This window comes from Somniosus microcephalus, chromosome 11 (assembly GCF_052327205.1).
Source record: "Somniosus microcephalus isolate GS21.2 chromosome 11, FLI_Smic_1.0, whole genome shotgun sequence".
NCBI lineage: Eukaryota > Metazoa > Chordata > Chondrichthyes > Squaliformes > Somniosidae > Somniosus > Somniosus microcephalus.
In genome coordinates this window covers 51,870,035-51,889,955 of record NC_140997.1, presented here as the reverse complement: position 1 = coordinate 51,889,955, position 19,921 = coordinate 51,870,035, and the positions used below count along the sequence as shown (strand labels likewise).

Sequence of the window (19,921 nt, the reverse complement as noted above, 5' to 3'; positions counted from 1 at the left end):
TTTTTAGTAAATTAAAAAAAAAAAGCCATTAAAAGGTGCCTATTAAGTGTCTTTGCGCCTAAAAAAAAAAGCTTAATTTTAGAGCCTCCTCGAAGGTTCGCAAACTGGCACAATTAGTGGAAACTCACAATGGTGATTAATTCGATCTGAGGGCGTGGCGGGGCTGGCTTCCAGTGCAATTTTTTTTAAACAAATGCAAAAGATCGCAGAAACTTGATTTGCACTGAACATAATTTGTGCTTAAAATTCCGTGATCTTTTGCGGTGGTTTGGCAATGTCTGGAAAAAATTGCGCTGAAATAACCGGCGCAACCTAGCGGAAACCCCATCCCAAGAATTTTAATATTGTTTTGATTATTTTTTAAACTGGTTTCCTTCCCACTATTAGAGTGCCAATGTTGTAACCGATGTTTTGACCAATGATGTGCGACTTAATAAACCATTAGCCTGGAGTCTCCTGGTGCTGTTCCATAAATCTCCATGAACATGGGTTTAAAAATCAAACTTATAAACCTGTAGAACTATTCACTGTGCCCACCAGTAACTTGGATATATTACAGGAAACTCTCGATTTACCGGCAAAATTCAGGAGTAGGTTCAGTTAAGTTTTTTTTTCATATTAGTGGCCGTTTCTTGATTCTTGGCTGTGTAATCGGAGGTTCCTGCACTTGTTGCTAAGCAACAGGGACGCTTGGTCTCTGGCCGGTGTTCCTGCAGCTGTTGCTAAGCAACAGGGAAGCCTGGATTTGTTGCTGTGTACGAGCTCTCGTACCTTTCAACTATAACTCTCTGTAATCCGGACTTTTTGATAAACCGGCACCACGCCGGTCCCGTTTGTGCCGGATAAAAGAGTGTCCTGTAATGTTTTTCAGCCAACTGCCAGGTACAGAGTGATGCGCTATCAATTACTCATAAAAGACTGAGAGTTAGAAGAGTAACTAAAGGCTTTTATTAACAACAGAATGGAGGTCTGCCTCGCGTGGTCGACCGGTCCATGATACTAAGGGCTGGGGAGCAGTCACCTTTATACTAGGACCTGTGGGAGGAGTCAGCCGAGGCATGTCCAGGCATGTACACAGTGGAATACAAACAGGACAAACAGGAATACAAACAGTGGTTTACCACATTCACCCCTTGTTTAAAATTGAGTCCGGCGGGGTGAAGTGTATTAAAAGTTAGTGTATTGGAGTCTCTCCGGAGGTCTTGTCTGCCGCTGTGATCTGCGTGGCGACGGCAGGGGTAGTGAAGTTTCCGGCGTCGAGTCCAGCGTAGGCTGTGGCACAGGCGTGTCGTCCTCGTAGATGTCGAGCGGGTCGCGGGGCCCAGGCCTGCCGTCTGCTGGGGCTGGATATCGGATCGTGGGGGGGGGGTGGTAGTGGGTAGTGGGTTACTGCGGCCCCCGAGGGTGCAAGGTCTCTTATGGAGACTGTGTCCTCCCGCCCGTCCGGGTATGCGATGTAAGCATACTGGGGGTTGGCGTGGAGGAGGTCGACCCTCTCGACCAGGGGGTCCGTTTTATGGGTCCTCGCGTGTCTTCTCAGTAGGACCGGCCCTGGGGACGTCAGCCATGGCGGTAGCGATGTCCCCGATGTGGACTTCCTTGGGAAGACAAATATTTTCTCATGAGGGGTGGCGTTAGTGGCAGTGCAGAGCAGTGACCGAATAGAGTGGAGCGCATCGGGGAGCACATCCTGCCAGCGGGAGGTTGGAAGGCCCCTAGACTTTAAGGCTAGCAGGATGGCCTTCCAAACTGTCGCATTTTCTCTTTCCACCTGTCCGTTCCCCCGGGGGTTGTAACTGGTGGTCCTGCTTGTGGCAATACCCCTAGTTAGCAGGTACTGACGGAGTTCGTCGCTCATAAACGATGAGCCCCGGTCGCTATGGATATAGCTGGGGAAGCCGAACAGGGTGAAGAGGTTGTTCAGACATTTAATGACCGTGGCACTGGTCATGTCCGGGCAGGGGAAGGCGAACGGGAAACGGGAGTACTCATCAATAATATTGAGGAAGTACACATTGCGGTCGGAGGAGGGGAGAGGCCCTTTAAAATCGACGCTCAGGCGCTCGAAGGGGCGAGTGGCTTTTATCAGGTGGGCCCTGTCTGGTCTATAAAAGTGCGGTTTGCACTCAGCGCAGACTTGGCAGTTCCTGGTCATGGTCCTGACCTCCTCAATAGAGTAAGGCAGGTTGCGGGCCTTGATGAAGTGGAAGAACCTGGTGACCCCCGGGTGGCAGAGGTCATTGTGGAGGGCCCGCAGTCTATCGATCTGCGCGCTGGCGCAGGTGCCACGCGATAGCGCATCCGGGGGTTCATTTAGCTTCCCGGGCCGGTACAAGATCTCGTAGTTGTAGGTGGAAAGTTCGATTCTCCACCTCAAGATCTTGTCATTTTTGATTTTGCCCCTCTGCTTGTTGTTAAACATAAAAGCAACTGAACGCTGGTCAGTGAGCAGGGTAAATCGTTTTCCGGCCAGGTAGTGCCTCCAATGACGCACAGCCTCCACAATCGCCTGGGCCTCCTTCTCAACAGCGGAGTGTCTGGTCTCCGGGCCTTGGAGGGTTCGTGAAAAGAAGGCCACGGGTCTCCCCGCCTGATTGAGGGTAGCGGCCAGGGCAAAGTCAGACGCGTCGCTTTCCACCTGGAAGGGGATGGATTCGTCCACTGCGTGCATGGTGGCTTTGGCAATGTCCTCCTTGATACGGTGGAAGGCTAAGCGGGCCTCTGCCGTCAAGGGAAAAGAGGTGGACTTGATCAGCGGACGGGCCTTGTCCGCATAGTAGGGGACCCACTGGGCGTAATAGGAGAAAAACCCTAGGCACCTCTTCAGGGCCTTGAGGCAGTGGGGCAGTGGAAGTTCCATAAGGGGACGCATCCGGTCGGGGTCGGGGCCGATGACTCCGTGTTCCACAACACAGCCAAGGATGGCGAGGCGGTTTGTGCGGAATATGCACTTCTCCTTGTTATATGTCAGGTTTAGGAGTTGGGCGGTGCGGAGGAATTTTTCGAGGTTTGCGTCATGGTCCTGCAAGTCACGGCCGCAGATGGTCACATTGTCCAGATATGGGAAAGTGGCCTACAACGCATTTTGATCTACCATCCGGTCCATCTCCCTTTGGAAGACGGAGACCCCGTTGGTGACGCCAAAGGGAACCCTAAGGAAGTGATAGAGGCGGCCGTTTGCCTCAAAGGCAGTGTACTGGCGGTCCTCAGGGCGGATGGGGAGCTGGTGGTACGCTGATTTCAGGTCAATGGTCGAGAAGACGCGGTACTGCGCGATCTGGTTGACCATATCAGCTATACGGGGGAGTGGGTAGGCGTCCAGCAGGATGTAGCGATTTATTGTCTGGCTGTAGTCGATGACCAGGCGCTGCTTCTCGCCGGTCTTAACGACCACAACCTGGGCTCGCCAGGGGCTGGTGCTGCCCTCAATAATCCCTTCTTTCAGGAGCCGCTCCACTTCGGTTTTAATGAAAACCCTGTCCCCGGCACTGTATCGCCTGCTCTTTGTGGCGATGGGCTTACAGTCGGGGGTGAGGTTAGCAAACAGTGGTGGGGGGGTGACTCTGAGTGTGGAGAGGTTGCACCTGGTGCGCGGCGGGCAGTTTGGAAGCTGCTGGCTGCGGACTGTAAGTGGGGGTAGGGGTCCACCGTACGCCATCGTAACACTTTTAAGGTGGCACTGAAAATCTAACCCCAGCAGGACGGCAGCGCAGAGGTCAGGCAGGACCAGAAGTTTAAAATGATCGTACACGGTCCCGTCTACTACGAGTGTCACCACGCAGTAGCCGCCGATGTCCGCCGACTGGGACTCGGAGGCCATAGAAATCCGCTGTTGCGCAGGCAGGACTGGGAGAGAGCAACGCCGCACCGTGTCGGGGTGGATGAAGCTCTCCGTGCTCCCAGAGTCAAAAAGGCAGATTGTATCGTGACCATTTACCTTAATGTCCATTGTGGAACTGGCCAGTTGGTGCGGTCTCGCTTGGTCCAGTGTAACGGATGCCAGCGTAGGGGTCGGTGTGTCGCTGCGGGTATCAGATGAGGCGGTGTCAGGGGCCTGCTGCGTCCCGGCTGTCGTCCAAGATGGCGGCGTCCATGATCCCCATGTGGCTGGAGGCGTCCAAAATGGCTGCTGTACCGGTGATTCGCACATGGCCGGGGAGGTCCAAGATGGCAGCCCGCATGGCCCACACGCGGCGCTGCTGGGGTTCGGGGTGGCTTTGGCCCTGCAGACGCTAGCGTAGTGTCCCTTCTTCCCGCAGCCCGAGCAGATCGCGTTTTTCGCCGGGCAGCGCGCTCTGGGGTGTTTTGCCTGGCCACAGAAGTAGCATTTCTGGCCTTGGGGCACTGCTGTCTGGCCTTGGGACACTGCTGCGGTAGTTGGGCCGTTGTTGGGGTGTGGCTGGGGTGGCACGGCGCTATGAGGCGGTCCTACCGTGTCCCAGGCTGTCATTCCCCGCGGCGTCCACGGTGCAGAGGAGTAGGCATCCATGCCCTGGTAGGCTGCATCCAACGATAGTGCGAGTTCAGAGGCCTTGTTGAGGTCGAGGTTACTCTGCTCCAACAGTCGCTGTCGGGTGTAATTGGATCTGTGGCCCGCTACAAAAGCGTCCCGGATAAGTTCCTCTGTGTACACGGCGGCCTTTACATCCTTACAACCACAGGCCCGGCCAAGCACAGACAGTGCCTGAAGGTATTCCACGGTCGATTCCCCAGGTTGTTGTTTACGACTCCCCAGGAGGTGCCTGGCGTACACTTCGTTCACTGGGCGCGTGTACTGGTCCTTGAGGAGCTTGATAGCGTCCGCGTACGAGGTCGCGTCTTGGATGACCGAGTACACTCGGTGGTTCACTTTGGAGGTCAGGACATCCAGTTTGTCCTCGTCCGATTTGATTGCTTCGGAGGCGGTCAGGAATTTTTCGAAACACTTAAGCCAGTGAGTAAACTTGGTGGATGAGTCCGCCTCCCGATGATCTAAGTCCAGGCATGCTGGTGTGAGGATCTTCTCCATTATAAAAATGTTGTTAATAAAATTGATGCGCTATCAATTACTCATAAAAGACTGAGAGTTAGAAGAGTAACTAAAGGCTTTTATTAACAACAGAATGGAGGTCTGCCTCGCGTGGTCGACCGGTCCATGATACTAAGGGCTTGGGGAGCAGTCACCTTTATACTAGGACCTGTGGGAGGAGTCAGCCGAGGCATGTCCAGGCATGTACACAGTGGAATACAAACAGGACAAACAGGAATACAAACAGTGGTTTACCACACAGAGCTACTAGGGAGTGGGGGAAGCAAAGCATTTCCAGACACCTCTGTACCCATTTATTTTGAACAGATGCAAACCCTTTGCTAGATCACTCACTGGTTTCTCCTGGCTGCTCTGCCACACAGTAGGCTAAGGGATCATGAAGAAAATAACGATGCATAATAATGTTGTGAATTTGTAATGTGTTGTTGACTGTAGAATGTAACAGGAAGGCTACTGGTTGGCTTACGCTGGTGGAACCAGATTGATGAAGATGGAAAAAGCCATTGGCTTTTTGAAGCTAAAAAGGTAAATAGCTTCAATATAAGAAAACCACGGTGTAAGTAATGGTAGAAAGAACTACAGAATATTTGATGTCCCAGTTCCTGCTATTTGCAATGGAGCCGTTCTTGGGCAATCCATGTGATTAATCATGGTCTAGTAGTTAATTATGTTCTATTCAAGGGTATCCATGTAAGCAATAAAATTAATGTTTATTTCTAAAAATGTGAGATTGTTGTCGTTTTCTTTTGTAAAAGAGAAGCACGATGAATAATAAATGTTGCCCTAGTCTTTTCTCCCCCTTTTAACTATTTTTGTGAACAAACCATATGGTTTTAGCAAGTGCCTACCAAGTGTCCGCTGGAGCACAGCAATGTCTCTCAGCACTTGTAAAATCCTCTCAAAGAACTCATCCCTACAAAAATATGACTGAATGGATGACACACTGGTTGTTCATCAGCATGACTCAAAACATTTCCAAAACACTAATATTTTGAGAACCACAGTCACGCTCTCAAAGGAGGAAGAATCGTGTTCTTGTTTTCCCTCTCTTAACTTTACAGTAATAGCATACATTCCACCCTCCCTCCGTCCCCCTCCCTCCCTCCGTCCCCCTCCGTCCCCCTCCGTCTCCCCCCCCCGTCTCCCCCCCCCGTCTCCCCCCCCCTGTCTCCCCCCCCCTGTCTCCCCCCCCCTGTCTCCCCCCCCTGTCTCCCCCCCCCTGTCTCCCCCCCCCCTGTCTCCCCCCCCCTGTCTCCCCCCCTGTCTCCCCCCCCTGTCTCCCCCCCCCTGTCTCCCCCCCCCCTGTCTCCCCCCCCCCTGTCTCCCCCCCCCTGTCTCCCCCCCCTCTGTCTCCCCCCCTCTGTCTCCCCCCCCTCTGTCTCCCCCCCCTCTGTCTCCCCCCCTCTGTCTCCCCCCCCTCTGTCTCCCCCCCTCTGTCTCCCCCCCCCTCTGTCTCCCCCCCCTCTGTCTCCCCCCCCTCTGTCTCCCCCCCCTCTGTCTCCCCCCCCTCTGTCTCCCCCCCCTCTGTCTCCCCCCCCTCTGTCTCCCCCCCCTCTGTCTCCCCCCCCTCTGTCTCCCCCCCCTCTGTCTCCCCCCCCTCTGTCTCCCCCCCTCTGTCTCCCCCCCCTCTGTCTCCCCCCCCTCTGTCTCCCCCCCCTCTGTCTCCCCCCCCTCTGTCTCCCCCCCTCTGTCTCCCCCCCTCTGTCTCCCCCCCTCTGTCTCCCCCCCTCTGTCTCCCCCCCCTCTGTCTCCCCCCCCCTCTGTCTCCCCCCCTCTCTGTCTCCCCCCCTCTCTGTCTCCCCCCTCTCTGTCTCCCCCCCCTCTGTCTCCCCCCCTCTCCGTCTCCCCCCCTCTCCGTCTCCCCCCCTCTCCGTCTCCCCCCCTCTCCGTCTCCCCCCCTCTCTCCGTCTCCCCCCTCTCTGTCTCCCCCTCTCTGTCTCCCCCTCTCTGTCTCCCCCTCTCTGTCTCCCCCCCTCTGTCTCCCCCCCTCTCCGTCTCCCCCCCTCTCCGTCTCCCCCCCTCTCCGTCTCCCCCCCTCTCCGTCTCCCCCCCTCTCCGTCTCCCCCCCTCTCCGTCTCCCCCCCTCTCCGTCTCCCCCCCTCTCTCCGTCTCCCCCCCTCTCTCCGTCTCCCCCCCTCTCTCCGTCTCCCCCCCTCTCTCCGTCTCCCCCCCTCTCCGTCTCCCCCCCTCTCTCCGTCTCCGTCTCCCCCCTCTCTCCGTCTCACCCCCTCTCTCCGTCTCACCCCCTCTCTCCGTCTCACCCCCTCTCTCCGTCTCACCCCCTCTCTCCGTCTCACCCCCTCTCTCCGTCTCACCCCCTCTCTCCGTCTCACCCCCTCTCTCCGTCTCACCCCCTCTCTCCGTCTCACCCCCCTCTCTCCGTCTCACCCCCTCTCTCCGTCTCACCCCCTCTCTCCGTCTCACCCCCTCTCTCCGTCTCACCCCCTCTCTCCGTCTCACCCCCTCTCTCCGTCTCACCCCCTCTCTCCGTCTCACCCCCTCTCTCCGTCGCCCCCCACTCTCCCCCCTCGCTCTCGTCCCGCCTCCCTCCCCCCTCGCTCTCGCCCCGCCCCCCTCCCCCCTCGCTCTCGGCCCGCCCGCTCTCCGCTCGCCTCTCCCATTTGAAAGTTTGAAATGGCAAACTGTGGTAGCTATGTCAAGTCTTTCTGTTTCTTTACAGACTACTCCTAAGAATAGAGCTACATCTACTGAAGCAGAAGCTCAGATATTCTGGCTTGGACTGATCGTCTGCCCCCTAATATGGACAGTGTTCCTTTTCAGTACTTTGTTCTCCCTGAAGCTGAAGTGGCTGGTAATAATTTTAAAAAAAAATGCTGCTGCAATATTAACCAAATTATTTGTTGCTTTTTTGTTTTTTAAACAAAATGTTCTCTGTCCACTGCTAGGCAGATCCTACCTGAGAATTTGCCTCGGCACAACCCAGACTACTACTGATGCCCTTCTTGACATGGACACTAAAGTGTGCAGCAGCTGGTGACTTGTCTTTGAGATTCCTCCCTCCCCTTCCCAACCTACATTCAGTCCATGGCCACAGCTAATTGTCTTCATCTGATGGGTTGGGCTAAAATTATAAATTTGGTGTGCTCAATTTTTGAGCCACATTGCATCATTCAGTGCTCACCACACTAGTGGTTTTATCTTTTATTTCTTGATTCAGATATACCCTTCTGGGCCTCAAAGGAAACATCTTACTCAGCCAAACATACTTCTGGCAAACATATTGTAGTGACGTCCATGGATTTTAAAAAGACTAAGACATATAACAGAACAAACTGTGAGCTCTGGGCTTTTCTGAAAATATAGAACATGTAAAAATACTTTTCCCTTATCAAATATATCACAAATCTCCTACCCTTACAAATGAAAAATAGTACAGGAAACTTTGTGATATCCGGCACCAACGGGACCGAGCTGTTGCCATCCCATCAAAACTGCCGGACAAACCAGCGCTAATGTTAAAACATACGGAAGCTTTTGAGCTCCATATCTAGCAACAAACCCTGTTGCTTAGCAACAGCTTCTAAACAGTCGGCCGTAGCTTGCAAGCGTCTCTGTAGCTAAGCAACAGCTTTAGCTAGACCTTGCAGAGCCTGACCAGTGGAAAAAAAAGCAACGAAAAGAAAAAAACTTACTGAACCGACTCCTGAATTTTCCCGATGGCTCGAGCATTCCGGACAGTTAACCTCCGGATAAACCAAAGTTTCCTGTACATTATTTGCAACCTTTGTTTCCATTATAATAGTAGCATGTTGTGGGTAGGGTGGCCCATGGTGTTGACCTTCAGACCAAAGCTGCACTTCATGGCAGAGACAATCACTAAGCTGTTCCACCTGCTGTGTGTTGACGACCTGCTTTGGGCCTCTCTTACAAATAGCCATGAAAATGCCACTTGTTCCAGAGTACTCTGCAGTTCCATAAATCCTTCTTGAATGACTCTGCAGTGATGTCAGAGGAGCACTGCTGCATATTCTCCACCAGCTGCTGCAGATGGGCTCAAGGATGTGAAAATGGCTTTGGCTTTTGCTTCGGCATGAGCTTGCGTCTGAAGGCAGGTCCAGTAGGATACCAATCCCTTTCCTGCTCGGTTGACATATGGGGTGGGCTCACAGGCTGACTAGGTCTTTCTTTCTCCTCTTTCATTTTAACTTTCACTTTCTTCTCCTTGTGACTTGTGATTTGTATGGCACACCTTCCACAGGCCTCTTCTAAATTCTCCGGCTGGTGCTGGGAGCAGTTGGAATGCTTGATGTCAGCTGCTGTGTTGTGCCAGGCTCAGGATGTCCCAAAGCACTTTACAGCCAATGAAGTTCTTTTGAAGTGCAGTCACTGTTGCAATGTAGGAAATGTGAATTTGCACACAGCAAGGTTCTACAAATAGCAATGTGATAATGACCAGATAATCAATTTTAGTGATGTTGGTTGAGGAATAAATATTGACCAGGACACCGGGGAGAACTCCCCTGCCCTTCTTTGAAATAGTGCCATGGGATCTTTTACATCCACCTGAGAGGACAGACGGGGCCTCAGTTTAAAGTCTAATCTGAAAGACGGCATCTCTGACCGTGCAGCACTCCCTCAGTGCTGTTAACAACTACCCGTTGTGCCCAGACGCCCTCCTGCAGCCAGGACTTTGCGAAATAGTTAGCCTGGTGTTTCTGCTGGCATTGAGCTGTTGTGTGCAAGGTGTTGCCCTACTGTGGCCACTGCAGTTGTGCCCACCACCTTCTGGTGAAGGAACTTTGTCAGGAGGGGTAAATGGTCTTTGAATGCATTCCTCCCTGATGATGCAGGACAGATCCTTTGGCATTGATGCCATACCTTCTAGAAGGAGGAGTAAGTATGTACACAAAGGTGAATACACTTACCTTGGTACTTGTCTTGATATCTTCTTCCTAATTTTTGCCAGGTATGACTGCATATACTCACTCTGCTACCTCCACCCATGTAGCTTGGACTTCTGCTTCAACAGGTTATTGGGTTTTTATTGGATAGTTTTTATCCAGGCCCCTTTAAATAAGCTCTCAAACATCGGCTCAATGCTTTTAAATCATATAACACTACCCACTACATGCAGTGACCATGAGATTACTAGTGCAGACAGATACTCATGGAAGGACTCTTCAGGAAAAGTTGTAAGCGTAGTTCTAATCTGTTAACACTGGTCGTAGCTAGAAGTTTGAGCCTCCCTGAACTTTTGTGTGTTGTACCATTTATAGTGTTGGTACGGTCTTGCTAGTGTGATGATAACATGTCAACACGTTCTGGTTATTTTTAATTAATACGTAACATGTTAACCCATTAAGTCATCTTGTCCTCTTTAGTGCGCCTGCACGACACTATCATTGCTTTTCTCACGGCTTGTAGGAAACTTATAAAGTTGCCAGAAAAAGCGGTCAGCCTGAGGATTGGGATCTTTTTAGAAATCAACAAAGGGGGACCAAGAAATTGATAAAGAAAGGGAAAATGGAATATGAGCACAAACTAGCGAAAAATATAAAAACGGATTGTAAAAGCTTCTATAGGTATGTGAAAAGGAAAAGACTGGTGAAGGTAAATGTAGGTCCTTTACAGTCAGAGATGGGAGAATTTATAATGGGGAATGAGGAAATGGCAGAGAAATTAAATAAATACTTTGTTTCTGTCTTCACGGGGGAAGACACAAAAAACCTCCCAGAGATACGAGAAAACCAAGGGTGTGACGAGAATGAGGAACTTAAAGAAATTATTATTAGTTTAAAAAAAAACAGTACTAGCAAAATTAATGGGACTAAAAGTCGATAAATCCCAAGGACCGGATGTCCTACATCCTAGGGTTTTGAAAGAGGTGGCCATTGGAATAGTGGACGCATTGGTTGTCATCTTCCAAAATTCTATAGATTCTGGAATGGTTCCTGCAGATTGGAAGATAGCAAATGTAACCCCGCTATTTAAGAAAGGAGGGAGAGAGAAAACGGGGAACTACAGACCTGTTAGCCTCACATCAGTAGTTGGGAAAATGCTGGAATCTATTATAAAGGATGCAATAACTGGGCACTTAGAAACTAATAGTAAGATTGGGCAGAGTCAACATGGATTTATGAAAGGGAAATCCTGTTTGACAAACTTATTGGAGTTCTTTGAGGATGTAACTAGTGGAGTAGACAAAGGGGAACCGGTAGATGTGTATCTGGATTTTCAGAAGGCCTTCGATAAGGTCCCGCACAAGAGGTTGGTGAACAAAATTAGGGCACATGGAATTGGGGGTAATATACTAGTATGGATTGAGAATTGGTTAACAGACAGAAAACAAAGAGTAGGGATAAACGGGTCTTTTTCAGGATGGCAGGTTGTGACTAGTAGAGTACCACAAGGATCGGTACTTGGGCCCCAACTATTCACAATCTACATCAATGATTTGGATGAGGGGACTAAATGTAGCATTTTCAAATTTGCTGATGATACAAAGCTAGGTGGCAGTGTCAGTTGCGAAGAGGATGTGAAGAGGCTTCAAGGGGATCTCGACAAGCTCAGTGAGTGGGCGAGAACATGGCAGATGGAATATAATGTGGATAAATGTGAAGTTATCCACTTTGGTAGAAAAAACAAAAAGGCAGAGTATTTCCTAAATGGTGAAAGATTGGGGAATGCAGATGCTCAAAGGGACCTGGGTGTCCTTGTACATGAGTCACTGAAAGTGAATGTGCAGGTGCAGCAAGCCATTAGGAAGGCAAGTGGTATGCTGGCCTTCATTACAAGAGGATTTGAGTACAGGAGTAAAGAAGTCGTACTCCAATTATATAGGGCCTTGGTAAAACCACACCTGGAGTACTGTGTACAATTTTGGTCTCCTTACCTAAGGAAGGATATACTTGCCATAGAGGGAGTGCAACGAAGGTTCACGAGATTGATTCCTGGGATGGCGGGACTGTCGTACGAGAGAAGAGATTGAGTAAACTAGGCCTGTATTCTCTTGAATTCAGAAGAATGAGAGGGGATCTCATTGAAGCCTACAAAATTATTACAGTGCTTGATAGGATGGATGCTGGGAGAATGTTTCCCTTGGCTGGGGAGTCTAGAACCAGGGGCCACAGCCTCAGGATAAAGGGTAGGCCATTCAGGACTGAAATGAGAAGAAATTTCTTCACATAGAGGGTGGTGAATCTTTGGAATTCTCTACCCCAGAGGGCTGTGGAGGCTCAGTCATTGGGTATATTCAAAACAGAAGTCAATAGATTTCTGACTAGTAAGGGCATCAAGGGATATGGATATATGGATGGTGAATGGAGTTGAGGCAGAAGATCAGCCATGATCTCATTGAATGGTGGAGCAGGCTCGAAGGGCCGAATGGCCTACTCCTGCTCCTATTTCTTATGTACCTTAGCATCTCATCTTTTCTCATGCCTTTTCTCTACTAGTCTATTGTATTTGTAAATCCCCTGATCATCTCCTGGCTGCTTGGCTCGGTGCTTAGAACACACCATGTCTGTCCTTGCAGATTATTAGTTCATTAATGTCTATTCACAGATTCTAATCTTGTCCTAAACATTATCTCTTAGAACCTGTTTATATTGTAGATTCTTAGCTTTAATATTGAGACATTTTGAATAGTTATTAGGGTCTTCCCCACCTGGCCTACCCCTGTATACACAGGTGGGTGATCTTCAGCTCCACAGAGGGCCACTCTTTCTCGCTGCACCTCCTGCATCAGATCTCCAAGAAATCAGGGCTAAATGCTTGAATCTTCTCCATTGTCATCATTACTCCACATTCATTTATTTTTGGCATTATGCATATGTCATGCATTGAGAATGTTCAGAAAGAGAAAGCTCATAAAAGTGCAATTATGAAACTAATTTAAAGTTGCCAAACATTGAGAATTTGGCTCTCCAGACTGCACTCCCTCTATGGCAAGTATATGAATAATAATATTTGCAATGCAAAGAACATGGGCACTAATGCTGAATGAGTTTTGACTGTTCTAATTCATCGAATATGAATTGTAATTGTCACCAACCCTGCTATACACTGGGGAAATCTGATATTTAGTGTAATTCATTAATTTCAGTTTTTGAATTTCAGATTTGCTATGATTGTGCATTTTCTAGGAAGGTGTGGTACCATTGCAAGTTTGTGTTAGCAAAATAACTTTAGAAAATTAAATAATTACTGGCAGCGTTACACCATCTGATATTCATACATTCAGAGGAAGAAATTGTATTGCTGTTTTTAACTCGCTCCTACTTTCTATTAATTAATGTGTCCATTTAATCAGATTTAATGTACGTAGCTATTTTATTTGACTTGTGTATCTTTAGCCCACTAATGTACTATGCCTTGCAGGCCTTGGTGATAGCAGGACTTTCCTTGCAAGCAGCTAATCTGTACGGATATATCCGCTGCAAGCTTGGAGGTAGTAAGAACGTCACAAAAGCAGCTTCAACGTATCTAGGCCAGCAACTCTTCCAGAGGGTAAGGCTAATAGCATATACAAAAAATCTACTTTTTATTAGCATTGAAGAACACCTTACAGTGCATTTTTGAAAATGTTTACGTTCCCAATGAAAAGTTCTTTTAAATTACGAAGATCTCAAGAAAAATATTTTGGATATTACTTGTAAAGCAATTCATACCAAAAAAGTAATCTTTGAACCAAATAACTCTGGCATTAGAGTTATTCTCCAACTGGTGGGCCCAAGCTTAAGCTCCAGTTTCGAGTGACTTTTTATGTTTTGGATGAACATTGTGTGTTTTTTTTTTTGGAGGTAAAGTCATTCATTGGTGCAAAAATTGGCAGGTCTAGTTCTATGCTCAGCGAGTGTTTCTCCAGCTGGCTGAATTATGTTGACAGTGGGCATTGAAATGTGCATGGATCAGACTGGCCTTTCCTCTCAGCCAAATAAATAAAATTAAAATACAAAGTTCAATATCCAAGCCATAGAAAAAATATTCCAAACAAGCCGTCGTTGTTCGAGGTTATAATTCAAAGGTAATGAGAACTTTAATTTGGCAACTGAGTAGGGGGGAGTATGTTGGAGGACAGCTGGAAATCCTAATTGGAAAACTAAGGCTCTAAAATTCCTGGGGATCTGCTTCAATAATGCAAGTGCAGCAAAGTGTAACCCCCACCTGCTCTAGCCACAGACTGGAGCCCCAGTCTCAAATCCCGGGAATGGGGTTATTTGCATGACCGAAACGGCTTGCCTGCACCTGCAAGTCTGCATCAGCGATGCCCAGGCTGGTGTAATGGCCACAGTGGCACAGCTTTTCCCACCGAGGTCCCCTGGTGCCCAACTGAGCCAAGCAAAAAATGTCAACCTTTTATTGAGTTTTTAGCTTCTAAAGGAGCCATTTGGGCAAGGTAATCGATTCCCCTCCGGAACTTCCCCACAAAACTCTCCCTTTGATGTGGGAGGGATTCAGGTGAAAGATCCAACTACGCCCCTTGAACCAGAAAATGGTTCCCAGCAAAAACTGGCGGAAGAATCCTGGTGAACTGGGTTCTGTCTCCGATTCCAACTGCAGGCCGCCAGTTTGTTCCCTCTTCACCCTTGACCTAGGCTGGAATTCAGAACAAAATGTTTTGACCATTTTAATATTAGCATAATATCATAATTGTATCACAGACTTATGGAGCTTTCAGTACAAAAGAAGACCATTTGATCCATCATACCTGCATTGCTATTGGCTCCACAGCTGTCTATATTCTGATCTCCTTTCTCTCCATTTTTGCCTGTACCTTTTAATCATTTCTTTCTTCAAAGGTTTATCCAAAGTTTTACGTCTTAAATGTTGATGTTCTATACTTTCATGTGGTTAAATCATTTTCCTTCCGAGTTCTCTCTTCAGTTTGGTCACCACACCACATAAAGTTTTTGGATAGGATGCAGAAAAGCACGAAAAGACTTAGCTCGAGCATAACAGCAATGAAGAAAGATTAAAGAAGCTTCAGCTTTACAATATAGAAAGAAGGCCGCGAAAGGGGGAAAAAGTTCACCAAAGTATATAAAATATTAAATGATACGGTAGACCAGATTATTATTTCCAAGTTAACTGGAAGATAATACTGGAGAAAATTGGTCAAAAGCAATTTTAAAAATAGATATCAGGAAAACCATGATAAATATTTAGATTAACCACTGGGTTGTTTATGTACAGTTCGATACTATGATACTATGAGAGTTGGAGCACTAGTAGCCTTTTTTCAATACCTGACTTAAAAAAAATCATATTATTAATATTGGCCTCAATATTAAAGTTAACCTGACTAAATGGCACCTGTTTGGACTGAACAAAATTGGTTCCTTGTCACAGGTTCTGTTTTTTTTACTCTCTGATCGAAGGGAGGGCCAGGTTGTTTTCAGTTTTTTGGAAAAGAATTGGAGATGCAATTTTCATTAAGTATTTTTCATATAGGTTTCTTTTCCTATATGGTATGATTGTTATTTAATAATATGTTGCTTAAGTGGCTGGCCACAGCTCAGTAGTTGCAGCATTGTCTCCCCATAGAATGATTATTTCTGCATGTTTCGATGCTGAAATAGGTGTCTTTGAGATAACAAAAGCACAAAGCAGTCTCCCTTATTCCAGAATAAACATAGAAACTAGGAGCAGGAGTAGGCCCTTCGAGCCTGCTCCGCCATTCAATGAGATCATGGCTGATCATCCAAATTCAGTACCCTGTCCCTGCCTTCTTCCCATATCCCTTGATCCCTTTAGCCTCAAGAAATATATCCAACTCTTTCTTGAATATATTTAATGAACTGGCCTCCACCGCCCTCTGTGGCAGAGAATTCCACAGGTTCACCACTCTGGGTGAAGAAATTCCTCCTCATTTCTGTCCTAAATGGCTTACCCCTTATCCTTAGACTATGACCCCTGGTTCTGGACTCCCCTGCCATCGGAAACATCCTTCCTGCATCTAGTCTGTCCAGGCCTGACAGAATTTTATAGGTTTCGATGAGATCCCCTCTAAATCTTCTAAACTCCAGTGAGTATAAGCCCAATCGACACAATCTCTCCTCATACGTCATTCCTGCCATCCCAGGTATCAGCCTGGTGAACCTTCGCTGCACTCCTTTCATGGCAAGACCGTCCTTCCTCAGATAAAAGTGTAGTAGAATGTTCATTGTCACCATAATACACTGGAGGAAAACCTAAGTTTCTGTTAGTTCTCCAGTCATTAATTTCCGCTAAATATTTTGGATTGAGAAAACATTGAGATGCTGAAACGGCCAGCAAAAGAGTGACCGCCTAACGATAAAATACACGTTTATAACTTGCTGGAAATCAACTTCTACGCTTAATGAGAAAGCATCACATTTTCATGCAAGCTGCTTCTCTCCCTTAATTGTGATGTGGAAGGAGAAACCATGTGGGGGACAATAGGACATGCTCACAGTTTGTGAGTTCCAGAGAATGTCCTGAAAGGTTTCTTAATGAAGAAGCACGGTTACAAAATTACAGCAGAATAAAGTAGACCAAAAATATCTTCTAAAAGTAAACTTAAAACAACTAATGGCCAACAGAAAGAAGGAGGGAAAATGTTTAAAATAAATATAAAAATAGCTCATTCTGACCCATACACTGAAAGTTGTGACAGCTTCAGTTTTTAAACTTGTAACGGGGAGTGAAGAACGAATTGAGACACAAGGTCACAATCGAGTGTGTCCCATTGCAACACAGAACCTGCATAATCAATCACTATAGCCTTAATAAAATCTTATGGATGGTTCGTACTAATAGTTCTTTAGTCTGGAATGGTTGTAACAATGATGAGTTAATTACATCCGGAAAAGTTTAGAGTGAATCCTCTAACTTTCTATGGGCATATATAAAATTATAAAACCATAATTTATATTCAGTGTTCAGAATCTGCAATCTGTTTTTTAAACTTTTTATTAACCAAGGAGTTTCATAGGTGATGTTTTAAATTCATTAGATAATACAGCATATATGAAATTTAATTTAGTTAAAGCATTTATGGAATAAAACACAAGATAGTAGGAAAATCCGGAAATAGTTGACGGTTATAATTTAAGGTTTATTCCACACGTGACATCCATTTTCATAAGGAGGATCTTCTAATTGAAAACAGATAGCACAGGGGAACTCGGTGATCTCACTGGAACATGGCCACAATGTGAGTGTCAATACAGTTCACACTTGAATTACTATTTACATCTCATTTTTATTTCAGTTGACTACTTTTCCAAATGCCATATATAAACCGAACAAAAGTTCTGATAAATTATATCCTACTTCTAGATTGTAAATCGTACCCTGTGGCTTCTCATTATGAATTCTATTTATAGTAAGTTGTTGAATATTATAATTTGTAAAAGAATACTTAATAGAATTTGAACACTTTGCACTTTAAAGCTGCACTGTGTGAAACCTAGTTTTCCATTTAATTTAATTGTATTTCAGCATATTTTCATCACTAATGATTAGCAAAACTGTGAGGTTGTAAGTTAAAGCTTTTATGAATAAGTTGATAATGAGAAGTCACTGAAATTCTAATACATTTTAATGTACTTGCAATGTTTTATTTTTAATGAAAGTAGAAGCCACTTGTAGTGATTGTGTTGTGCTCAATTTGTAACTGCCAAAACCGTATAAAATGGAAATCAGTACTTCTACAACTGCTTGTAGTGATCAGTACAAGTTGATTATACTGATCAATTTCCAGGTCTGCCAATTCATTTACTCATATGGAGTCCCTGACTAAAATTATGAATACTGTATATATGTTGATTAGTGGAAGTGTCAAATGATCCAAGAACCATTTGCACAATGACTTTGTACTTGGGCTGCTCCACAGATGTTCTACATACTTAACCGTCCATATCCATTGTGGATTTAAAGACTATTTCAGTTAAATCATTTGCTCATCTGCAACTCCTGAATGTGACTTTATGAACCGTTTCTAAGGATTTCTAACACTCTGGTTACCTATGATGTTATGAGACTACATCATGAATTTTCATATGTCTCCAGCAGAAGTAGCTTGCTCATGGAAGTAGTGCTATTATTCTTTTGGTAAGCTCTTGGTCAAGATATGAGTAGAGATGTTCAAGAAATAGCCTGTGGGCCAAATGCTCCCAAGAGCTACTTTGATCTGACCTCCCAAGTCCTTGTTGATTCCTTTCTTCTTTGCAAAGATGATTTTGACTTCAGCTCTTTAAATTTCCCAGGTTTGGAGGACTAGAAAAAGTTTCTTCCTGTTTGGTCAAAAATCCACCAATCAGAAATCAGCCTTTACCAGTTCTCCAGGCCCAGGAACTTTTAAAGAGCTGATACCTCCAAGTCTTCAAGCTTTGAAGGAAGGGAAGGATGGAGGTGGAGATGAAAAGGAGGGATAAAGAAGGAGAGGGCATAAAATTCTTTTGCTTGCAACCTTGGAATTTATTTGTGTATGGGCGTTTTGCTTTTTTGCACTTGGGAGCTTGTGTTCCTGTGTAATCCTATGCAGCCGACTCATGTACTTCACATGTAGCCAGCTCTCCGCTCAAAAGTTGAATGTCCCTGATGGAGAAGATTAGCAAGTTAAAACAGGTGCAACTGAAAGTGATTTACACAGAGCTAAAATATAGCGATCTTGTAAAAGGAATGGCTTCCCTTTTTCATTTTATTCAAACTCGTTCCAAATACACAACATTCTTTCACTATTATGGCTTGAATTTAGAAATGGATGTTGCTTTTGATATTTTGCGTTCGCCAAGTGAGAGATGTCGATGATGAATTTTACACACTTGACGCACAAGCCTAGGTTTTTCGATTGGGAACGTATGTGTTTTTTTTGGGTATTCTCGCATGAAAAGTTGAGTGGAAATTTGGCATTAATTTAGATTCTTCAACAGGATTTAAATTGGCGCACAAAGCACCTGCCAGTTTGCTGCAGATGCATGTACATTGATCCATACGCACAATTTTCCATTTCCTCCCATTTCACACTGTTTCCTTTGCTCACTCAGGGTGTTCAGGATTAGGCGGTGTGCTGTATATGGAAATCTAGTACCGAGAGTGTTACATTGTCAGGTCATCGCTGAAGCTATTTTCTTATTTCCGCCCCCCCCCCTTGTTGTCACTGAGATGTTTGAAGAGCCTTGTGGCTTTTGCTGTGGTGTTTCATTTTTTCTACTCCTGTTGCAATAGTGCCATAGTGACTTTCCCATGGGAATTCTCCTATATCTCTGCTTTTTGGAGGGAGCAAAGGTTGCCAGGCAGGTCAGGTTGCACCCAAGAAGGTCGGCACCCTCCCGACAGTACCCCACACAGACATGCACACATACCTGCACTTGTTCGAGAAGCAGTGTTTGCAGAGACATTCATTCACTAGGTAATCCATCACGGAGAACTGCCACATGCTGCAAGCAGCTCTGCAGCCAGTCTCTACCATAGGCACTAACCATGGCATAACAATTTAAGGATTAGCATGGTACAGGGCTTCATGCTATGCTTTGCTGACAATTAATACAGGGTAGAATGCAAAGGAAGGCTAGCAGAAGTTCCTCACAAATCCAGAGTTGGCTTCTGCCCTTCTATTTCCTCATCTCTTGCACCTATGATGGACATCCACCATAGGATTTCTACAACTTCTTCATGTGGAGTAATGGGATGCAGGTTTGCAGAGCCATCACCTGTCGCTGGTTCTGTCTGTTGTTATGGGCTGTTGTCTTCTCAAAGAATTCAAAAAATTTGAATGATTACTACCATGACTTGCAATAATTGTCAGCATGCAGATGATAGATGCATGCAACAGACAGCTACTTTATATTGGAAGCTTTGTGTGCACTAAATGCATGTAAGGATGAGTGAAGGAACAGTTCTCGGTGAAGGTTGGGACTGCGAAGGACACCCTATTGCCTCATGGGCACCTGCGGTAATTAAAGT

General features: G+C 46.4%; 1 protein-coding gene across 3 annotated transcripts in view; it reads left to right on the top strand.

Moving 5' to 3' along the window:
- LOC147110558 (Golgi apparatus membrane protein TVP23 homolog A-like) overlaps positions 1-19,921 on the top strand; it is a 75,863-nt gene that overhangs the window by 25,451 nt on the left and 30,491 nt on the right. For all 3 annotated transcript variants that reach the window (XM_086000634.1, XM_086000633.1, XM_086000632.1), the window contains exons 4-6: positions 5,465-5,554; positions 7,710-7,841; positions 13,370-13,498. In XM_086000634.1, coding sequence (XP_085856760.1) covers positions 5,465-5,554; positions 7,710-7,841; positions 13,370-13,498 — 351 coding nt within the window. The remainder of the gene's footprint in view (positions 1-5,464; positions 5,555-7,709; positions 7,842-13,369; positions 13,499-19,921) is intronic.